A 20,238-nucleotide genomic window follows, 5' to 3' on the forward strand; every position below is an offset into this window, starting at 1 on the left:
AGGAAGATTGTAGTAAGGTGGGATGCAAAGTTCATGGAAGATAGAGCCTTCAAGAAATCTCGTGAGATGTCGTTTGAAGAACAGGTTGAGGATGCTCCTCTAGTCCAACAACAGGGATCAAATCTGGCAGGAAGACAAGTGTCTGGTTCAAGCATGGTAACCAGTACTAGCATCTCCTCAAGAGAAGAGGAGCCAGGAGTGTCACAGCAGGTACAACAACAGGAAGAGGAACAGATGGAACCTCCCACCACCAGTGGAAGAACTAGCCGAGAAGTACAACAGACTCTAAGGGACGCAGAGGAATTCGTTGGAGCTCCTAGAGCCAAGGCAGCGTAGACAACCTAACAGGTACCAAGCATTGGTAGCTGAGGTCGAAGAACCTTCTAGTTTTCAAGAAGTCGTACAACACTGGGTATGGGTGGATGCCATGGTAGAAGAGTACAGTTCTATCATGACAAATGATGTTTGGGAAATTCTACCAAGACTAGAGAATAGATCAGTTGTAGGATCGAGACGGATCTACAAGTTCAAGTATGCTACAGATGGCAACGTAGACAAGTATAAGGCTACGTTTGTCGCAAAAGGATATGCACAAAAGGAAGGAATAGACTATGAGGAAACCTTTACTCCAGTAGCTCGGTATACCTCTATCAGATCCATTACATCCCTTGTAGCATAGATGGGATGGGAGATTCACCAAATGCATGTCAAGACAGCATTCTTGAATGGGGTGGTAGAGGAAGAGGTATATATCAAACAGCCAGAAGGTTTCGAAACACATGAAAAGAGAACTCATGTGTGCGGGTTGAAGAAAGCCTTGTATGGGCTAAAACAACCACCCAGAGCTTGGTATGGTCAAATTGGCAGCTATTTACAACAATTGGGATTCATGAAGAGCGATGTCGATCCCAATCTTTATTATCTGCTGGTAGAAGGTGAGTCGTTAATTCCGGTATTGTATGTGGATGATCTATTTTTGACAGGATCATCCAGACTCATAGAGGATTGTAAGAAGAACCAGGAAACTGAGTTTGATATGAAGGATTTGGGGCTAATGCACTATTTTCTGGGATTGGAAGTTTGGCAGCAGGATGGTGAGATCTTCCTTGGCCAAGGAAGATATACATCAGAAATTCTGAAAATATTCAAAATGCAAGATTGTCGACCTATGGCTACGCCTATGATTACCAATTGGAAGAAAATAGATGCTTCGGGAGACAAGTGGACCCCACCTTATAAAGACAACTCATTGGGTCAGTTATGTATCTGGTCAACACCAAGACAGACTTATGTTATGCTATCAACACCCTTAGTCGGTTCATGGTGGAACCAAAAAGGTCACACTGGGCAGCAGCAAAGCACATTCTCAGGTATGTGCAGGGAACAGTCAATTTTGGATTAAGATACACCAAGGGCAATGATATCGAATTGAGTGGATTCACTGATGCAGATTGGGCAGGAAGTTCAATAGACAGGAAAAGTACCACTGGGTATTGCTTCGGTATTGGATCTGGGATGACATCCTAGTGTAGTAAGAAGCAGAAATTTGTAGCTTTGAGCTCTGCTGAGGCTGAGCACATGGCAGCTAGCAAAGCAACATGTGAAGCTATATGGCTCAGGAAACTGCTTGTAAATCTATTCAGGAGAAGGATGGAAGTGACAAGGATCTTCTGTGATAATCAGAGTTGTATCAAGCTCTCTGAAAATCCAGTATTTCATGATCGCTCCAAACACATCGATATTCGGTGTCACTTTATCAGAGACTATGTTCAGCGTGGAGCGGTACAATTGGAGTACACTCCCACAGGAAATCAGGTGGCAGACATACTCACCAAGGCTCTAGGAAGAGCAAAGTTTGTTCAATTTCGAGAACAGGTGGGCATGTTGGAAAATGCCTTTCAATAGAATGATGCAGCGTTTGAGAGGTTGCTGTAGTACAGATGCAGCAGTGGCAGTGATAGTGTCATGGGCAGTAGTACAGAAGCAGCAGCGCAGTGTTGGTGGCAGCAACAATGTAGAAAGAAGGTGCTTCAAAAACAGAGCAGCATGCAGGTGGACATTGTTGCTAGAGCATTTTCCTCGCTAAGAGGGAGTGTTAGTTTTTGGTAGCATCGAAAGTGCTCTAGCCTTGAAAATTGGTGGAGAGGCTAAGGCACATGAGTTCTAAAGAACCCAGAAACCGTTTGGTGAAACTCCACCCGGATTGTATTTTATTAAAATAATTAATATTTTTTAATGGAGTTCCTAAGTCAACTTAGGGAAATTAAAATATTAATGGGTATTAATCAAAATATGGGTGAGAATGATCTAGAAGGCGGATCAAGTCATGTTTTAATCTTAGCCGTTGATTAGAGACTTAATCTCGACCGTTGAAGACTCAACAGGGAAAGTATAAGATGGAGGCTTGGGGTTCACTTGGAGATACACAGAGAGTTGATCAGTCAGTTCGATTTTCCTAGGGCAGGGTTTGCTAAGGAATTTGAACCAGTGATCAAGCAGTGAGGATCAGAGGCAGTACTGGAAGGAAGTGATTTCCAGTTCCAATGAATACACAGAGAAGGATAATAGAGCCAATGTTGGTCCAAGAAGGGACAGCGCAGCAGCTGAGGGAGATTGATGCAAAGGGTCAGCACAGAATCTAGAGGAGGTTGACGCAAAAGTGTTGAGGATGAGCAGAGCTCAGTGCCAGGAATCACAGTAGTTGATTGGCAGGAGAAATCTCAATTTCTCAGCAGCAGAAGCAATAGCAATCCAGGTTAACGCAATCAGAGGGAGCCTCCACGCAGAAATCACGCAGAGCCTGCGTAGGCTCATGTAGGAACTGCACAGTGGGTCATCCAAAAGTTGGGACGGAGAAAATATCCAAAGTCAGTGTGGGAAAATTCTCAGTTATCTTCTCTAAGTGGATTGTCATTTTTCTCTAGGGCACCCAAATTGTATTCAAATATTTATTGTCAATAATAAGAATCCTCAGATCCACTGCACCGGTTTTCCCACATTGGGTTTTTCCGGGGAAGATTGTCCAAATATAAGTGTGTCATTGTGATTGTTCATATGTTGATGTTTCTCTTGCCTTCTAATTTTCAATTCCTAATTTGTGAAGTCTGCAACTGAATTTGTTTTGGTATTTACTGAAGTATTGGTGAATAACTTATTATAAATAAGTAGGAGAAATAAATCAATATTGCAGCAAATTTTCACAAACATGTACTTGACGAAGCATCTCCGATTTAATAAAGACAGAAATTGTCCTATCTCTTTGATTTATAGTGAATGTCTAATGCATGAGAATTCTTTCTTACAAATGTTCTCTATTGGTTTTAGATTCAGAGTTCAAAAATCCTGCATCCACGGAATTCAAACTTGTAATTGCCCTACAAATATTCTTCTGATTTTTCCTTATGTTTTTTTCCTCCATCGCCCAAGTTGACTAAGGCATTGGCCACTCTAAAAATCAGAATCAAAGTTGCAAACTTCTTATTGATACCCCCTTAGAGTTGACAAGTGCTATAAAGTGAGAAGAATGTGTCAGTGACAGAGGCACCTTGCCTGATCTATTTATTCAGAACCTTTTGGGACTAATCCAAAAAGGAGAGTTTCGGGTGATAACAGATACAATTCCATTTCTAGTGGGTATATTTCTACATGTGGCAACACACTCTATCACAGCTGGGAACATGCTGGTTCACCAATGTACATGACAGAAGAGCCCCATGCACATAATGTACACATGTACACATATGACACACATTAAATCAACTCATAAATATTTCATGACCTAATAACATTCTTATTATATCATCACTCCTATTATATGTAGATGGCTAAATTATTCATGGTAATGATCGTTTTGGGGTTAACAGTTGGTGTAAAGACCGGTGTTAGAATAAGTAATGCCTGTTTTAATTATGCACCTTAATTTGACAAAAATAAGCCTAGTATTTAATTCTGGAAGTTTGTTAGAAAAGAAAACGATAAAAAGGATGTTTTAAGATAGGGTAATCAAGTTTGAGTTTGATCTATTTTAGGCCAAAGATTCCCCCCCGACCCCCCCAAAACCCTAATCTCACATGGCAAGAGAAAGCCTTTCAATCATTTTGCAGAAAGGAAAGTAGAAATTTTCCCCAATCTCAGAGGAGAACAGAGCTGGTAATATTGAACTCAGAGGAAGACCTCTTAAGCATATTCCTGAGAGTATAGCCTTCTTACCAGACAATACTCACAGTCAACTAGATCTCGATATGTTGACATCTCTGAGCTGTAATGGAGTAGATATTCAAACTAGAGGACACTCATGATGTTTTTCAGTCCAACAAGATAGAAAAAAGTTTCAAATGAGACAAGATTTGTTCCATTGAAGCACTCTTTCCTGACAGCCCCTATTTATATAAGATTATCTTTTGATTTGACAAGAATCCAATGATGCAACACCAATTCCTTGAAGATTGATTAGAGAATTTCCTCAATAAGCATGCTTAATCTTCAATAATTCCTGGCTAATTGGCATTTCAGTATCTATTAATTTTTCTCTAGTCATGATTCTTTTAGCACATAAATTATTGCATCAACAAACCTGAAAGCTGGCAATTTGCAGACAATGAAAATAATTTGATCCTGGTATTTTATACTAACCTTCCATTGTTGATGATGAGGCCGATTCAACCTTTTTCTTGTTGGGCAATGATACAAATTGTGGAGAATCCGATGTAGTGTGTTTGGATTGTATTTCTAAACTGGAAAACTTGTTTCCTGGTCTAGGTTGCCAAGAAGACTTATAAATCTGGAACTTTGACAAGAGCCAATTCTTCAAGCAGGAAAGGTTGAGCAGCCCGACAGTTACAGGGAGTTCATGTAATTGATGAGAGCTGCACATAACAGAACTGCTACAGCCTGGTACATCTGCTGCACTAGAAAACTGCAACAGCCATACAAGGTGCTTCAGTGATGGAAACTATTTAATAACAATGGACACAATTAAGGCACTATCCATGTTCACAAAGAAATAGGAAGCAATTTGAGAAGTTATTCAAATTTTAAGTCAATGTATAAACTTCCGTCCATAACCATGGAAAATTGTTGGATGGTGGTTAAAGTTTTAAACCCTCAACATCATTATAAAATGGAAAAAAAAAAGTCATTCCATGGCATCATGAACAATATGTAAAACACATTACTTTTCTTAATGGTTCTTAAATCCTTCTAGATCAACAATCACCAGTATCAACAATGAAAACACTCACAAACAAGAGAATAGAACAGATAACATAAGACAAGACAATTTTATTGATATCCAACAAAAGACCAAAAAAGTAGGTTAAAGTGATTAAGATAATACATCCCATTTCAATATAAAGTGGGAGTCCCAAAGCATCTCCTACAACAATGCCAAAAAGGTAAAGATAATAAAGATCTAAGAGCAAGCTAGAGACTAGCTGATTGTCTCACTAAAAGAGAAACTATAAGATAAGGTGTTGGTACAATAGAAATACTTGAAACTGAAAGGCTGTGAAATTTCAGTACTTAGCAAAAGAGAGAAAGAGAGGGAATGTCAAGGCCTAGTAGATTTGGTAGCCAAGGATGAGGAACCAGACCAAGAGGTTGATCTGAAATGATCATAAGTTAAAACTGATGTAGAATTGATTAGCCATTAATGAATTGAATGTTAACTGAAAGTGCGGAAACCGAGAGAACTGCTTGAGAAGAAAGACTTTATGACAGCTGATAAAACATAAGTAAGATGCAAAACAGTAATGAAAACAACAAATACACAGCGATACCAGACAACAAAATTGATTACGGAGTTTATCCCTGATGGACTACGTCTCCAGGTCCGCTTTCAAGATGGGCGACCGCTTTATTAGGATTGAAACAGAAGAGGTCGATTACACAGAGATTTGACCAAACTGAATGTGCACGCAGGCACTTCTGGTCATTGTCAAAGGATAGCTCTCTGAACCAGCTTTCCAACGCCTGTCACGGTTCCCAATTCCGACTCTGGATGCTCCTGTTACACTGAAAACAAAAACGACTATGACCTCCAGAACCTGCATACAAAATCCAAAACCACTTCCCTTCCTTCAATGAACAAACTGCCTTTTAAAACCCACTAGGTGCACTCAAACTTCCTCCAATGAGTTTAGGAATGAATTTGGTCTAATTTGGGTTCTTGGGCCTCGGTCCATTCATGTCTTGACTCCTTAGGATAACACCATGGTCCTCGAATTAATGTTTTAAACAAATTTGTAACAAAACCCACAAACATACTTTGTATTAAATCTTAACTTTGGCGGCTTGTTGACAGGGCGGAGGAGGGAGACCATTACATGTGACCAGCCACAGGCTGCCACCTCCGCACTTGCCCCCGGCGGTCTCGTTGACAGTGCTCCGGTGGTTATCCACCTCCGTTCACATGTCAATCTGTTACGACAACAATTCTGCTGTGGTTACATTAAACTCGACGGTAATCTCTGGCGGTTCCTCTGTTCACATGACTACAGTATCGATGCAGTTATGGTTTTAGGCATGTTTCGAGCGGTTAACTCCCGGCGCTAACCCGACGGCTAACCACTAACCATTCACACGACATACGGTCCCGCTGCGGTCTCCTCCACGGTTAAGACTGCAATTAAGGTTGATATCTCTGCTCACATGAGCCGTGCTCCCGCTGCGGTTAGGGATGGTGGTTAGGGACTGATATGGTTGAATTTTTTATGTTTTGAACGTTTATTAATGTGTAATGTTTATACAAGGGCCGAGAGGGTTTAGAATTCGGGTTTAACACATAGTGTGTAATGTGATAGGTTTAATGGTTTATAACACGGATTTGATAGGTGTAGGCCTTAGGGTAAGGTATGGTGTAGACTTAGGTTTATGTGTATTAGGGTTTTAGGTCTTTAGGTTATGTTTTTGTCCTTACATCGGAAAGAAACCATTTACATTATTTGTCACAAAGTGGCATTCACCCACACACATATGTTCTACAACAAGCTGCATTTGTGATCACATGACGACAAATCCACGTCGACACCAATTCCTACGAGGTGAATGGTCAACCCATATTGATGACCCAAATCCTGCGAGGCAGACGACAAACACATGTCGACGACCAAATCCTGGTGGAACTGACGACAATCGTATGTCGACAGCTAGGTACAAAACCATATCAATTGAACACCATGAAAAAAACCATAAACATCACCTAGACAACCTAAACCATAATTAACACTGTCGAAATTGAACGACATCGAACTGAATGTTGACGATGACACTGAAACTGTGTAACTAATCTGACGAGATCCTCCTGGATCAATCCTCTCCACTTGAAAGCTTTTGGACCACAAAAGTTTGACTAAACAAATAGTCGATGAGGGTAGAGCTCCATCACTCTCCACCTTGCCCTGATGATGTACCAATACATTCGATCAATCACCTACAAATGATGACCCTGATGATGCTAACCATGGCACATTTTGATTCGGTGACCTGTTCCATCTATCTACAGTATGAACATCTTGCGACGATGGTCAAACAACCTGTTATGAACACGGCAATTGATTTTTTTCCACGAAATACCATGAGTTAGTGATTCATAATCATCTTTGAAAAGTCTCTACAAGATATTGTTCAATACCATTGACATGTATTAACAATCTATTTTGCGGAATACTAGAGACAATCAAAGATTTTTTTGACATCAAACCAGCTACTTGACTTGACATACTTTCCTACTTCCTGCATACTAAGTGAACTTGCGGCAATAAACCCATCAAACTGTATGGTGACAACTATTGCAACTTAGTTTGATTTTGAAAGTATTGAATTAGCCGTTGATTTGTTTGAATCACTTTTCCCTTATTCATTAAATGATGTTTCCATTGATTAGCACTTTCCCCTGATGCATAAGTTTCCCTTAAATACTTTGGCACTGCTTTAGAAAAGGCTTTGAGATGAAAACAAATAGGTTTCCTCTCCACTTGAAAAGAGGCTTCCAAACTGTTTGAAACATGAATTGGTGACACACTATAAGAGAATTTGAACACTGATTTTCCCCAATACTGACCTACATCCCTGTAACTGTTAATTTCCAAACTTGGACTAAATTAATTCATTCTGTCATTAGGAAGAGGAGCTTTAGGCACAAACTGTAATTCATGTTGTATTCCTTGCTTATGAGTAAGATGTTTGGTTTCTTTGAATAGAACTGGATAAGTTTCTACCTCTTTAATCAAACTATCTTTAAGTTGAGTCTCATAACTTGAACAAACATCATGTTGATTCTTATGTTGTTCCTTTACACACATGATTACAAATATCTTATTTGAACTTATTAATCGCTTCATCTGATTAGCAACAACTAAATTCAAGTGATTTTTATTTTGATGTGCCCTAACAATAAATTCAACCCCATATTTCTTAAGGTGATATTTATGTTCTCTCATGTAAAACATTGCATCACGATCATAAAGATAAGGACTTCCTAAGACAACTCCACATATGGCTACTGGAACCACATCTAAATCCACTTCATCAACGTAATTAGTTGTAATGGCAAATCTTAATCGACACTGTTTGGTGACTTTTATCTGAGTGACTTATTTAGCCATCATAATGGGTAAGGTCTTGGATGATTCCATGTTTCCAAACCCAAACTCTTAACTAAATATTCAGATATTAGATTGGCCTATGATCCACTTTCAAACATTGTATCTATCTTTGTGTGCTTACAAGTTATCCTTATGTTAAACAATTCAACTCTTTTATCCTCATTTGAAGGATTTATGTTTGATGAAGATGCAATAGTATTCAAACTTGAAACAGTGTCAGAAGTTTTACCTGTCGTAACCACAGTGATCCTCCTTTCATCACCTGAATTTAAACCTAGATCTTGTTGGGCTGCTGCAATTGCCTTATTTTCATCCTTCTCCTTATGGAACTTTTTGGGCTTAAGTTTTGGATGAAGTTTCCAACACTTCGATTCATCATGACTGATTCTCTGGCAATGAGAACAAGTAGGTCTTTCCTTCTGAGCTATCACTGATTTCTTTCTCTTCGAATTATTCTTCCCCTTACTGTCATTGGAATCTTTGATTTCCAACTCTTTGGATGATTGCGATGAAAACTTGAATGGTCTGCCACCTGATTCAATATGTATGACCTGAACACACACCTCATCAAAATCATCAGGATTAAACATCAATAATGTATGCTGCAAATATGAATGTAAAATGCCATTGTATTTTAATAAAGTTTCACGTGTATCCAATGAAATACCAAGCGCCAATGCTTTCTTTCTGAACGCCTGAGTAAACTCCTGAACACTCTGCCCCTTACCTTGCCTCAAATGCTGCCAATCAATAACAGCTTGCTGGCTGTATCCTAAAGGATAGAATTGTTTCCTAAGAGCTTTTTAAAACTTAGACCATGAAGAGATGACTTTTCCTTTCCGCTTTGCATCTATCTGAGTTTTACTTTCCCACGAAATTAAAGTTGTTCCCCCCATTCTAAGTGTAGCTAACTGAATTTTCGTTTTATCATCAGAAATTTTCTGAATACGACAATACACTTCTAACTGCTTAATCTAGTTATCTAACTTTTCAGGATTAATTTCACCATCATAAATAGGTAACTCAAATTTTACATCAAGTTTCAAAAGAGATGTTTTCTTAGGTTTCTTTTCCGTTTCAGATTCTGCACTGAAAGAAGAAGAAGATGATGATGATGATGGAGATGATGGAGGTGAAGGTGGTTTATCAGCCTTGCCTTTACTTTTGTCCTTCTTCAATGTCTTTGAAGAAGAAGTTGCATGTCTCACCTTCTTGTCTTCGTAGAGTTCTCCCAACATCTGTTGCATAGTCAAAAATGCTTGTTGAAACTGTTCATCACTCATCTTAGTTTCAGTATATTCCCCTGCATCAGATCCTGTTATGGTCGACTTATGAACGACTCGTCACTTTCCCATCTCTGGACCAATTTGCTCAAGGATTCCTTCTCCATGTTGCGACTTTGACCTAGTTAACATTCAATGGCAAATTCTACAAACGCAACTTACTTTGATGCCAAATTATATGATCTGAAATGAGCATAAGTTAAAACGGATGTAGAATTGATTAGCCATTAATGAATTAAATGTTAGCTGAAAGTGCGGAAACTGAGAGAACTGCTTGAGAAAAAAGACTTTACGACAGCTGATAAAACATAAGTAAGATGCAAAACAGTAATGAAAACAGCAAATACACAGCAATACCAGACAACAAAATTGATTACGGAGTTCGTCCCTGATGGACTACGTCTCTGGGTCCGCTTTCAAGATGGGTGACCGCTTTAATAGGATTGAAACAGAAGAAGTCAATTACACAGAGATTTGACCAAACTGAATGTGCACGCATGCACTTCTGGTGACTGTCAAAGGATAGCTCTTTGAACCAACTTTCTAACGCCTGTCACGATTCCCAATTCCGAATCCGAATGCTCCTGTTACACTGAAAACAAAAATGACTATGACCTCTAGAACCTGCATACAAAATCCAAAACCACTCCCCTTCCTTCAATGAACAAACTGCCTTTTAAAACCCACCAGGTGCACTCGAACTTCCTCCAATGAGTTTAGGAATGTATTTGGTCTAATTTGGGTTCTTAGGCCTCGGTCCATTCATGTCTTGACTCCTTAGGATAACACCATGTTCCTTGAATTAATGCTTTAAACAAATTTGTAACAAAACCCACAAATAGACTTTGTATTAAATCTTAACTGCTGGTGGCTTGTTGACCGGGCGGAGGAGGGCGGCCATTACATGTGACCAACCACAGGCTGCCACCTCCACGCTTGCCCTCGGCGGTCTCGGCTAACGGTGCTCCGGTGGTTATCCACCTCCGTTCACATGTCAATCTGTTACGGCAACAATTCCGTTGTGATTACATTAAACTCGATGGTGAACTCCAGCGGTTCCTCTGTTCACATGACTACAGTCTCAACGCAGTTACAGTTTTAGGCCTGTTCCGAGCGGTTAACTCCTGGCGCTAACCCGACGACTAACCACTAACCATTCACATGACATGTGGCCTTGCTGCGGTCTCCTTCGTGGTTAAGACTGCGATTAAGGTTGATATCTCCACTCACATGAGCTGCGGTCCCGCTGCGGTTAGGGATGGCAGTTATGGACTGATATGGTTGACTTTTTAATGTTTTGAATGTTTATTAATGTGTAATGTTTATACAAGGGCCGAGAGGGTTTAGAATTAGGGTTTAACACATAGCTTGTAATGTGATAGGTTTAATGGTTTAATACATGGATTCAATAGGTGTAGGCCTTAGGGTAAGGTATGGTGTAGACTTAGGTTTATGTGTATTAGGGTTTTAGGTCTTTAGGTTATGTTTTTGTCCTTGCATCGGAAAGAAACCATTTACATTATTTGTCACAAAGTGACATTCACCCACACACATATGTGCTACAACAAGCTGCATTTGTGATCACATGACGACAAATCCATGTCAACACCAATCCCTACGAGGTGAATGGTCAACCCATATTGACGACCCAAATCTTGCGAGGCGGACGACAAACACATGTTGATGACCAAATCCTAGCGGAACTGACGACAACCGTATGTCGACAATCAGGTACAAAACCATATCAACTGAACACCATGAAAAAAACCATAAACATCACCTAGACAACCTAAACCATAATCAACACTGTCGAAACTGAACAACATCGGACTGAATGTTGACGACGACACTGAAACTGTGTAACTAATCTGACGAGATCCTCCTCGATCAGAGGTGGGCTCAATAAGAGTCATCTACCACAATGAAAGAGGTTGATGGAGTAGTGGATGATATCCCCTAAGGAGTTGTGAGACCCATTTTAACAATTTAATCAAAATCTAGATTTGTACCTCATTTTACCAAAATGTGAAACCTGAATTAATTAATTATCTAGAATCTAAACTCATTTAACAAATTTGTGAAACCCACTTTGGGAAGTTTACCGGAATCTAATCAATTTAACAAATTAACCAGAATCTAAAAGGTGTGCCCTAAATTTTAAAATTTACATCAAACATTCCATAAAAGACATAAAAGATACATAAATTTCCAATTTACTCATACATGCAAATAATTGGGATGCAGAAGAATACCTGGTTATCTTTTTGAAGGTATTTGTTGTCCCCGCTCCCACTGCTCCCGCTACCAAACTGACTTTTCCTCCCAATCTATTTGGGGATTAATCTATCCATTCCTAAGATCCAGAAGGCTTCGTATTTGAGGTCTTCTAGCCCCCCGTGCCCAAAACCCCAAGAACAATTACTCAATTTACCAAATTTCTCTTCACAGAGTCCCTTTGTCCCTTTGTCTATTACTTCTCCACTTCTCTGCATAACCTCCTTTGTCTTTGCTTCCCGATAAGATTCAGAAATCCTCCTTCGTGTGTCCTCCTTTGTCTACCTTCCTCCCCTTATATCATCTCCACTTCCTTCCTCTCTACGCCACCTCTTCACCGCCCTTCCATAAAATATTGTCCAATTTTCAGGCGATGACCGTCTTCATTATAGGTGTCAACAGTGTGATCCTTATATTATATAATTGTGAGTTATAATTCCTTGATAATACGTTTATAACATTTTTCTTATTTTTAGGTTGTATAATACGTATGTATATATAGTTCCTTTAGTATAATAAATAATCATTCCTTTTTGCTTGTATAATAAATAATAATATACGTTATAATCCCTTTTGTTTTGTATATATATATATATATGATGTTAGTAGTACATGTTACCCACCATTTTGTGGGTAATATCCCTAGGAGAAAAAAATTTCTCCAAGATGGTCCTCAGTGGGCAACCACCAACACCTTGTAGCCACCAACTAGTTCATTGTGCCATTTCTCTGCCACTTGAGCCAGCCATGTGGCCCCTCGCCCATCTGCCATGATCATATGTTTGAAGGTGGACCACCCAAACCTAAAGGTATGCCTTGTCATCTGGAAATTGAGTATTGTAGTTTGCTTATCATGGACACTTCTGGGCATGGATTAATGGGGGGATTCGGCAGAAAGAAGGGGCTAGGTCTGTGCTCTTGTCCCCTAGACCCCTTTTAGGTATTAACCTTGGATTCTAGTCCCGTGGGATCTCTTTTACTAACCATTTGGTTCTAGGGATGGTATTTCATGGGAAACCCTAGTTTTGGTTGTGGTCCTGCTCCCTTATCCACTTATATTACCCCCTTTCCATTCATTACTACCTTATTCATCATTTCACCCACCTGGGTCCATATTCCTCCACTGGGTCCACACAGAGTTAGCATGCCCCTCCCCTTGCCCACACCTTGGATCATGGCCTAGAATGAAGCCCGAAAGTTGATACAGCTAAAATGTAATAGTCATAAACTTGAAAGCAGGAAGCATAAAAATTTGATTTGTACTTACCTGAACTGCTAGCTGATCCCGTGAAGTTGACGATACTGCTGATGTTTTGCTCTGCTGCTGCTGTTTTGCTCCAATTACCCAGGGAGACCAATTCCACCCAGCCTGATTGAGCAGAGGCTGGCTGCTCAATCCAGCAAGCTTCTCACAGAAGCCCACTGTCCCCCGTGCCCAGAACCTCAGACGGATTAAAGCTCTTCCAATGGCAGACCTCTCTCACTGCTGAATTCCTTTTCTGGCTTCACTACTGAATTCCCCCTCTGGTTTCTCCTCCGTTCTTCCCCCCCCCCCCCCCCGTACTCGGTTCATATTTCCGGTTTTATCCACGGGCTTGGCGGTGGCCGCCCTCCTGCATGCAACCACCGCCTCCCTCCCTGATGCCACGCTCCTGTCCACGTCCCTCAGACCAGAAGCTAATCCCAGCGTTTATTATGAATCCTTCACTTTATTTGGTTTTGCCTTTAAATCGTATTAAGTTTAAGATAATTCATTTTGGTATTTAAATTTTAAATTTATAAAGTTTGATTGGTATTTTTAATATAAGGTTTGATTTACATCCATATTTTAAATATGAAGTTTATTAATATTTTTTAAATATAAAGTTTATAATTTTATATTAGTTATTTATTTTTATTATTTCATAACTTTTATAAATGGGTCGTTACATACACTCCCCCTTCAGAAAACTTCGTCCCGAAGTTAGAGTTTTATCTTATCTGATTACTTATGATGGTAATTAGTACCCCTTTCTTAGCTTTAAAATTTTATTTTAATATCAAGAGACTAAAACAAAATTAGAATTTTAGGTTTACGATTTAATGGACATATCGTGCTCCATCCAGGTTCCCAAGCTATTCTAAAATCAACCTATCCTTCCTAATCTCTTCCGCTCCCATCCTATCCGTCCTCTACTGGAGTATGCCATGGCGTCAGTTTTACTGACTCGGCCATTCATAAACTCTAAGGTGACAGCGTCGGTTATACCAACCTGATTCCCAGTAGGCATCTGGCAGTCATCATCACACGTCTAGGGGAGCGTGGTTCACACAGTCCTCCCATGACTCCAGGGTTCGGAGGATAAACGGTGGGCAACACCTCCACCCCTCCTAATAGAACTTAGGGCTAACACCCTATCATAGAATCACTTGGAGCTTTAATTGTTCTGAGGTTCTGTCATCACGTGGTCATCCCGGTAACTGTCTATTACCTGCAATCATACACTTATCCATGCATCCGTAAAATGTGCATCAGCATATTCAAAATAACTCACATATTATTCCCTTATTAATTCATTTATGATACTACAGTACAACATATTTTTCCATATTCCATGCATGTCTTTTGACTTTCATCTAGAATGTATTCACTTCCTGATTTCTATCCCATTGATCATATTGACATGTATAAATAAATCAGATCTATAATATCTTAATTTCTATCAGAAGTAAAATCATTCAACTGTCTTAACTTTACTTCGACAACTATAATTTAGTAAAATGAACCATATATATTGTTTTGGTATCCATGTACCAGCAGGAATTAAACATGTATTATGCCACAAAATTTCACGTTTATCCATAATCATTCAAAAAGTTTCTGAGTCTCTGATTGTAGTGAAGTAAATATATACTAAACATAATTTAAAGTTCTTCAAAATTGACATAGATTAGGGTAACTTCGACATATGTCCTCTGTATTTTCCCAAGTTGCTGATCCAGGACTATACTTGTCCCATTGGACCCTAACTTGGTCCACCAGGCGATTCCTCAGCTATCGAACCCTACGTCCCAGTATACGTAATGGTTCGACCGTTACGATTCCCTTGTTCCATACCTGAAGATCCCGCTATAGTGGGTTGATGCGCTGCTTGGTCGTTGCTGATTACTGCATGAATTCTATGATTATCTTGATTGTTTGATATTGGTCCCTCTCCAGTCCTATGCAACATATTCGACGAAGCTTCAGGGCAATCCCGTTGAAAATGCGGTCCCCCACATCCCCAACAATTTAGCGGCATTGATCCTCTTGACTCAGGACGTGAATTTCTAGAGAACGAGCTTCGTCCTCTCATGTTGATTTCTCTCGAATTTCTACCTCTGCTGGCAGTCCCTCGAGATGACCATGACCTAGCGTTTGATGATTCCGAGGCTATAGTGTTTACTGCCATGGGAGCTCTTGTTACTATATTTCTAGGGGTAGACCTGTTATCGTAAGGTGGCCTTGAGCTACCTCCGTTGATAAAGTTTCGAGGAGTCTTTCCAGGAAATCCTGATTGTAAAGGTTCTGCTAGCCCCATCTCTTTTTTGATTCCAAGGTGCTCTTCTGCATAACGACCACACTCAACCGCCTCGGCTACTGATGACGGTTTCCACATGCTTACCAAGGCTCTAATGCGAGGATTTAACCCAAATATGAAGCGTTCAGCTTGACGTTCATCAGAATCTAAGTAGTGAATGTATTTTACAAGCTCCATAAACCTAATCTCGTACTCTTCCACCGTTTTATTTCCCTGAATTAATGTATGAAAGGCTCTCGCTTGCTGTTGTTGAAAGTATGGAGGTAAATACTTTGCGCGGAACCTTTCCTCAAACAGTTCCCAAGGGACATTATCCAATGTAAGGTGCAGCTGCTTCTCCAGATTTCCCCATCAAATTAAGGCACTCTCCTTTAATTGAAACACGGCAATTTTTGTTTTTGCCAAAGAAGAATATTCTCTTAACCTAAAGCATCTGTTCATTCCTTCTAACCATGCTTCAGCGCGTTCACCTGCTCGACCTCCTGAGAATTCTGGGAGTCTAATTTTCTGAAGCTCCCTGGAAATGTCTTCTTTCGGTCTTCTGGGCTCATAATTATTTGGTTCTACTGAACTGGTGGCTACATGATGAAATTCCCCTTTGGTTCTAGCCTTAGTGGATTCTTTTAATGTTTCCAATAAGGCTTCCAAAGAATTCATTATCACAGTTAACTCTGGCGCTGGGGCGATTGATGTTGATGATGGTCTTGGTGGTGACGATGGTGAGGAAGATGACGATGGCGACGGTGGCCGCATTATTGGTGGTGATGCTGCCCGATCACGTCGTCGTCGCTCATACGTCCTTACCATTGTAATGGTTCCTGAACATATAATAAAATTATATATATAAAAAAAATTGAGGTAGACAACCGAATTTAACACATAATTTTCCTTTTACAATTTCACATTCATAAACGGGTATAGTTTTGCTATTTTTATCCGCTAGGCGGATCTTACTAGTACCGAGGTCAAGGAGGGTGGTCTCGCGACCTCCTTGTCCTAATGCAGGGTATTCTATCCTAGTATGAATAATGCAGAAGTGTATGGTTATTAGCTCCTAAGATCAAACATCTAAATAATACAAAATGAAAATGTTCAAATGTCTCGTTACAATATACCTCGGTAACATACCCGTCATACCTCAATCTAGCAATTTCCTTTAAAGAAGGTCATACATACTTATATTTTTGAATATATTACTTAGATATGGATTAAACCTATAATAAAATGGAGGGTTGTTCTGGTTCCAAATCAGTTTGTCCTTTAGCCGGAAAATTTACCATAGACATGTCATGATTACAATCTAGAAGAAATACAGTTCAGCAGATAATGTAGCATAAAGGCAATATAAGGTATGTAATTTTAACAGTTCACCATGGCACATGACAGAGGGGTAATTGGCATTTGCATTCAGTAAACTTGAATGCATTTGGGGCAGTGTAAAGATTATAAGAGGTTAGTTTAATAGTATGTAAATAAAATGATCTATACTATCCTTTCCTACATTAGTGCACCATCTCATTTCTAGATGTTTAAGAGCCACCTACAGGCATTATGTAACGGGACTACCAAAATCAAAACTTTGTAAGATCATGGCAATGTTAGAGTTACTTTAGAGATGACCTAGCAATGCATTATATTGAAACTACTCTGTAGCTAAACACAAATCGTTGTATGTAAGTACGTTTATGTATATCTAATTTTTGTTTATAAGCTCACGAGATTGTACTGGAAGATCATAAAGTTATGTTTTTGAAAAATACTAGTTTACTGAGTTTAATACCGGTGTTTGCAAAAATTCAAGATGCTGGAGCAATTAATCTATGAAAATGGTTGACCTCTTTCCAAATCTTTGTATTATTTTTAAACTAATAACGCTGCCTTTTCTCGATTCCTTATTAAAGGAATTGATGCAATAGCAAGGTTTCGATGACTTCTTTGTGGTGACACAAGTGCCTATGGTATAAATTACCATTTGTTTTCATATTTATTGCAACAGGCAAAATGGAGATGAGATTAAGGAGTGTAGAGAACCTATGGTTCAGAGACCTGGAGATACTCAAATGGGTCCCGCACATGCCATCTTTGATTTAATGATTTCTATCATGGTTGCTGTTATGCACTCTGTACAACATGCAAAATTATGACAGCAACAGCAACAACCTATAATTCATGGTGACCAATAAATAACCAAGGTTTTTGAATAAAATAATTGAAAGGGTTGCAGCAACTTTCTAATGGTTGAAAATACATAACACAGCTGTCAATGGTAGCTGTCAGCATCTAAGATGATTTCCAAGACTCCTTCAACTTATCAAAGTATGCTTAAATTCAAGAGATGTTTCAACGAATACTTAGTTTCAAGGTAATAAAGCTTACAGGTGCACTTACAATAGAGCCACAAACTGATTTACTAATAACATTCCTATGATCAGCTAAAGATCAAATATAATAATTGTATAACGTCTGTAAATGGTTGGATGGCACAGCTGAAGTGTGGTTCGCTTTTCGGTTTGGTCTTACGTGTCTGTTTATTGTTTGACCCTCACATGCTGGCCCTTGTATATAATTCTTTCACTACAGCTTTATTTCAGTTTATAAAGTCGCTCCTTCATCTAAACTGTCTCCTTGATCTGCTTGTCATACAATCATAGGAATGCACTCAAATACAAGTACATTGTCAGCAATGTCAAAATCACCCGTAGCAGACCTAAACTAATTTGTGTACAATCCAAATTGACCTTGTTTTCAGATAAATGTCTACACAATTGGGTTGATGAAAAATGGAAACGACAAAAGCCCTTCTTGTGCTCATTATTAAATTAATCTGACAGGTACTCTAAATAGAAAAAAAAACACTCCAGAATCTAAGATGAATTTGAAATACTGCATTATTTAATATAGTAATATAACATAAGCATGGGTTTAACAAGCCTAGCAAAATGACTATATAAATAATCAAAGCACACCTTTCAAACGGAGCAATAGATAACAGACGACATTGCAACCTCATTTAGTGCCATGCAAATCTTAATTAACCACCCCACCTTCACATTAACAAAATAAGAAGGAAATAGAACAAAGAATCGTATCAATATCCACAATGCTACAAATAGTCAATGGATAGCTGAGTATGGTAACAAATAGTATATAAATTTTAAGTGCATAAAGGATTCCCTGCAGACGCCTATCTTGAAGGAAGAAAACAAAAATAAAAGAAGAATAAACATATCCCTAAAGTAAAAGGTCAACAAAATCAGCCAACATCCTGAGTACAAAATTTACCTGAAGGTTGGATTTAGCATCCCGAATGCCCATGTGGCATACATATATATAGTGCAAGATAACAGGAATATTGGAGAATAGAAATTCTACACTTACAGTGTTCCATTGACATATAAGAAACAAATCATGCAAAATGGAAGTAATGTAAATTTATGGAATGGGGACGTCTCTTTAGGAGTAATACTATGCCCCAAACCTTTACACTTATAGTATTCCGTTGACATATAAGAATCAATTCATGCAAGATGGATGTAAATTGATGGAACAGGAACATCTCTTTGAGAACATTACTATGCTTGTAATAATTCTGTGTGTGTGCGACAGATATACCTATTCTGGTGCATTTCTCCTGTGCCCAACTATGTCTTCTGCATGTGTAAAAATCTGTCTGCCAAACAGCTAACAGAACCTTGAGATTGTACCTTCATCACTGATCATTTTCAGCCCATAAACACAAGTCATACTTATCATCCCATTTGAATAGGTTGATGTGTATAGGCCAATATTTCTCGAAAACTAAGTGGATTGTCAACTATACCATTATAAAGAAGTCAATCATCATATACTTGAAGAATATATAGAAATAGGGAAGCCAACCTGGTGGTGATTGCAATTCCTCAGAAAGTGGTGAAAAAGGGTGCAAAGGGGACAATTGGGTTCATTGTCAGGGGAAAAGTTCATCTCCTGGAAAGCAAGAAGATAATGCTTTGGCAGGCTTGATAAGTGTCTCTAAATCTTTATCTAAAACACTCATCTGGTGAGTCCGTGAGATGAAACTTCACATCATAAATACTATACAAGGAGTTCGTCCCAGAAGCTTTCTCCACATCAAGTCTTTCGCACAAGAATCCTCCTTGTCTGGAACTTATTTTGTTTGATGACAGATACATCCCAAAACATCTGCCAATGCAAAATTGATATAATTTATAAACGCATTTACCGAACAAGCAATACCAATAAAAAAATCCATTGCTGTAGAGGCAACCAGGATGGTCACAGAAGTCACCCAGTAGAAGCTTGATGTGTGGAAATAAAGAGCAAACACAAGATATCTTCGCCGTCAGTCTCATCAGCAATACCGATGAAACATAGCACCATAATACACCGATCAAACAGGTTGACATCTCTAAGAGGTTTACATCATAATAATACCATATGTTGTTGCCCAAGCAAACTATCAGAAAGACACCAAACTGTTTGCCATAATCCCCCAAATTTGTCAATGCGATTTGCAAA

General features: G+C 39.1%; 1 protein-coding gene across 2 annotated transcripts in view; it reads right to left on the minus strand.

Annotated features, from left to right (window-relative positions):
- The window catches only part of LOC149249739 (inactive glucose-6-phosphate 1-dehydrogenase 4, chloroplastic-like), a 315,894-nt gene that overhangs the window by 230,158 nt on the left and 65,498 nt on the right, over positions 1–20,238 (minus strand). For both annotated transcript variants that reach the window (XM_089458775.1, XM_089458776.1), the window contains exon 2: positions 4,633–4,915. In XM_089458775.1, coding sequence (XP_089314901.1) covers positions 4,633–4,915 — 283 coding nt within the window. The remainder of the gene's footprint in view (positions 1–4,632; positions 4,916–20,238) is intronic.

Source organism: Pinus tabuliformis, chromosome 7 (assembly GCF_031772625.1).
Source record: "Pinus tabuliformis cultivar Carrire ecotype Pingquan chromosome 7, CPIR1, whole genome shotgun sequence".
NCBI lineage: Eukaryota > Viridiplantae > Streptophyta > Pinopsida > Pinales > Pinaceae > Pinus > Pinus tabuliformis.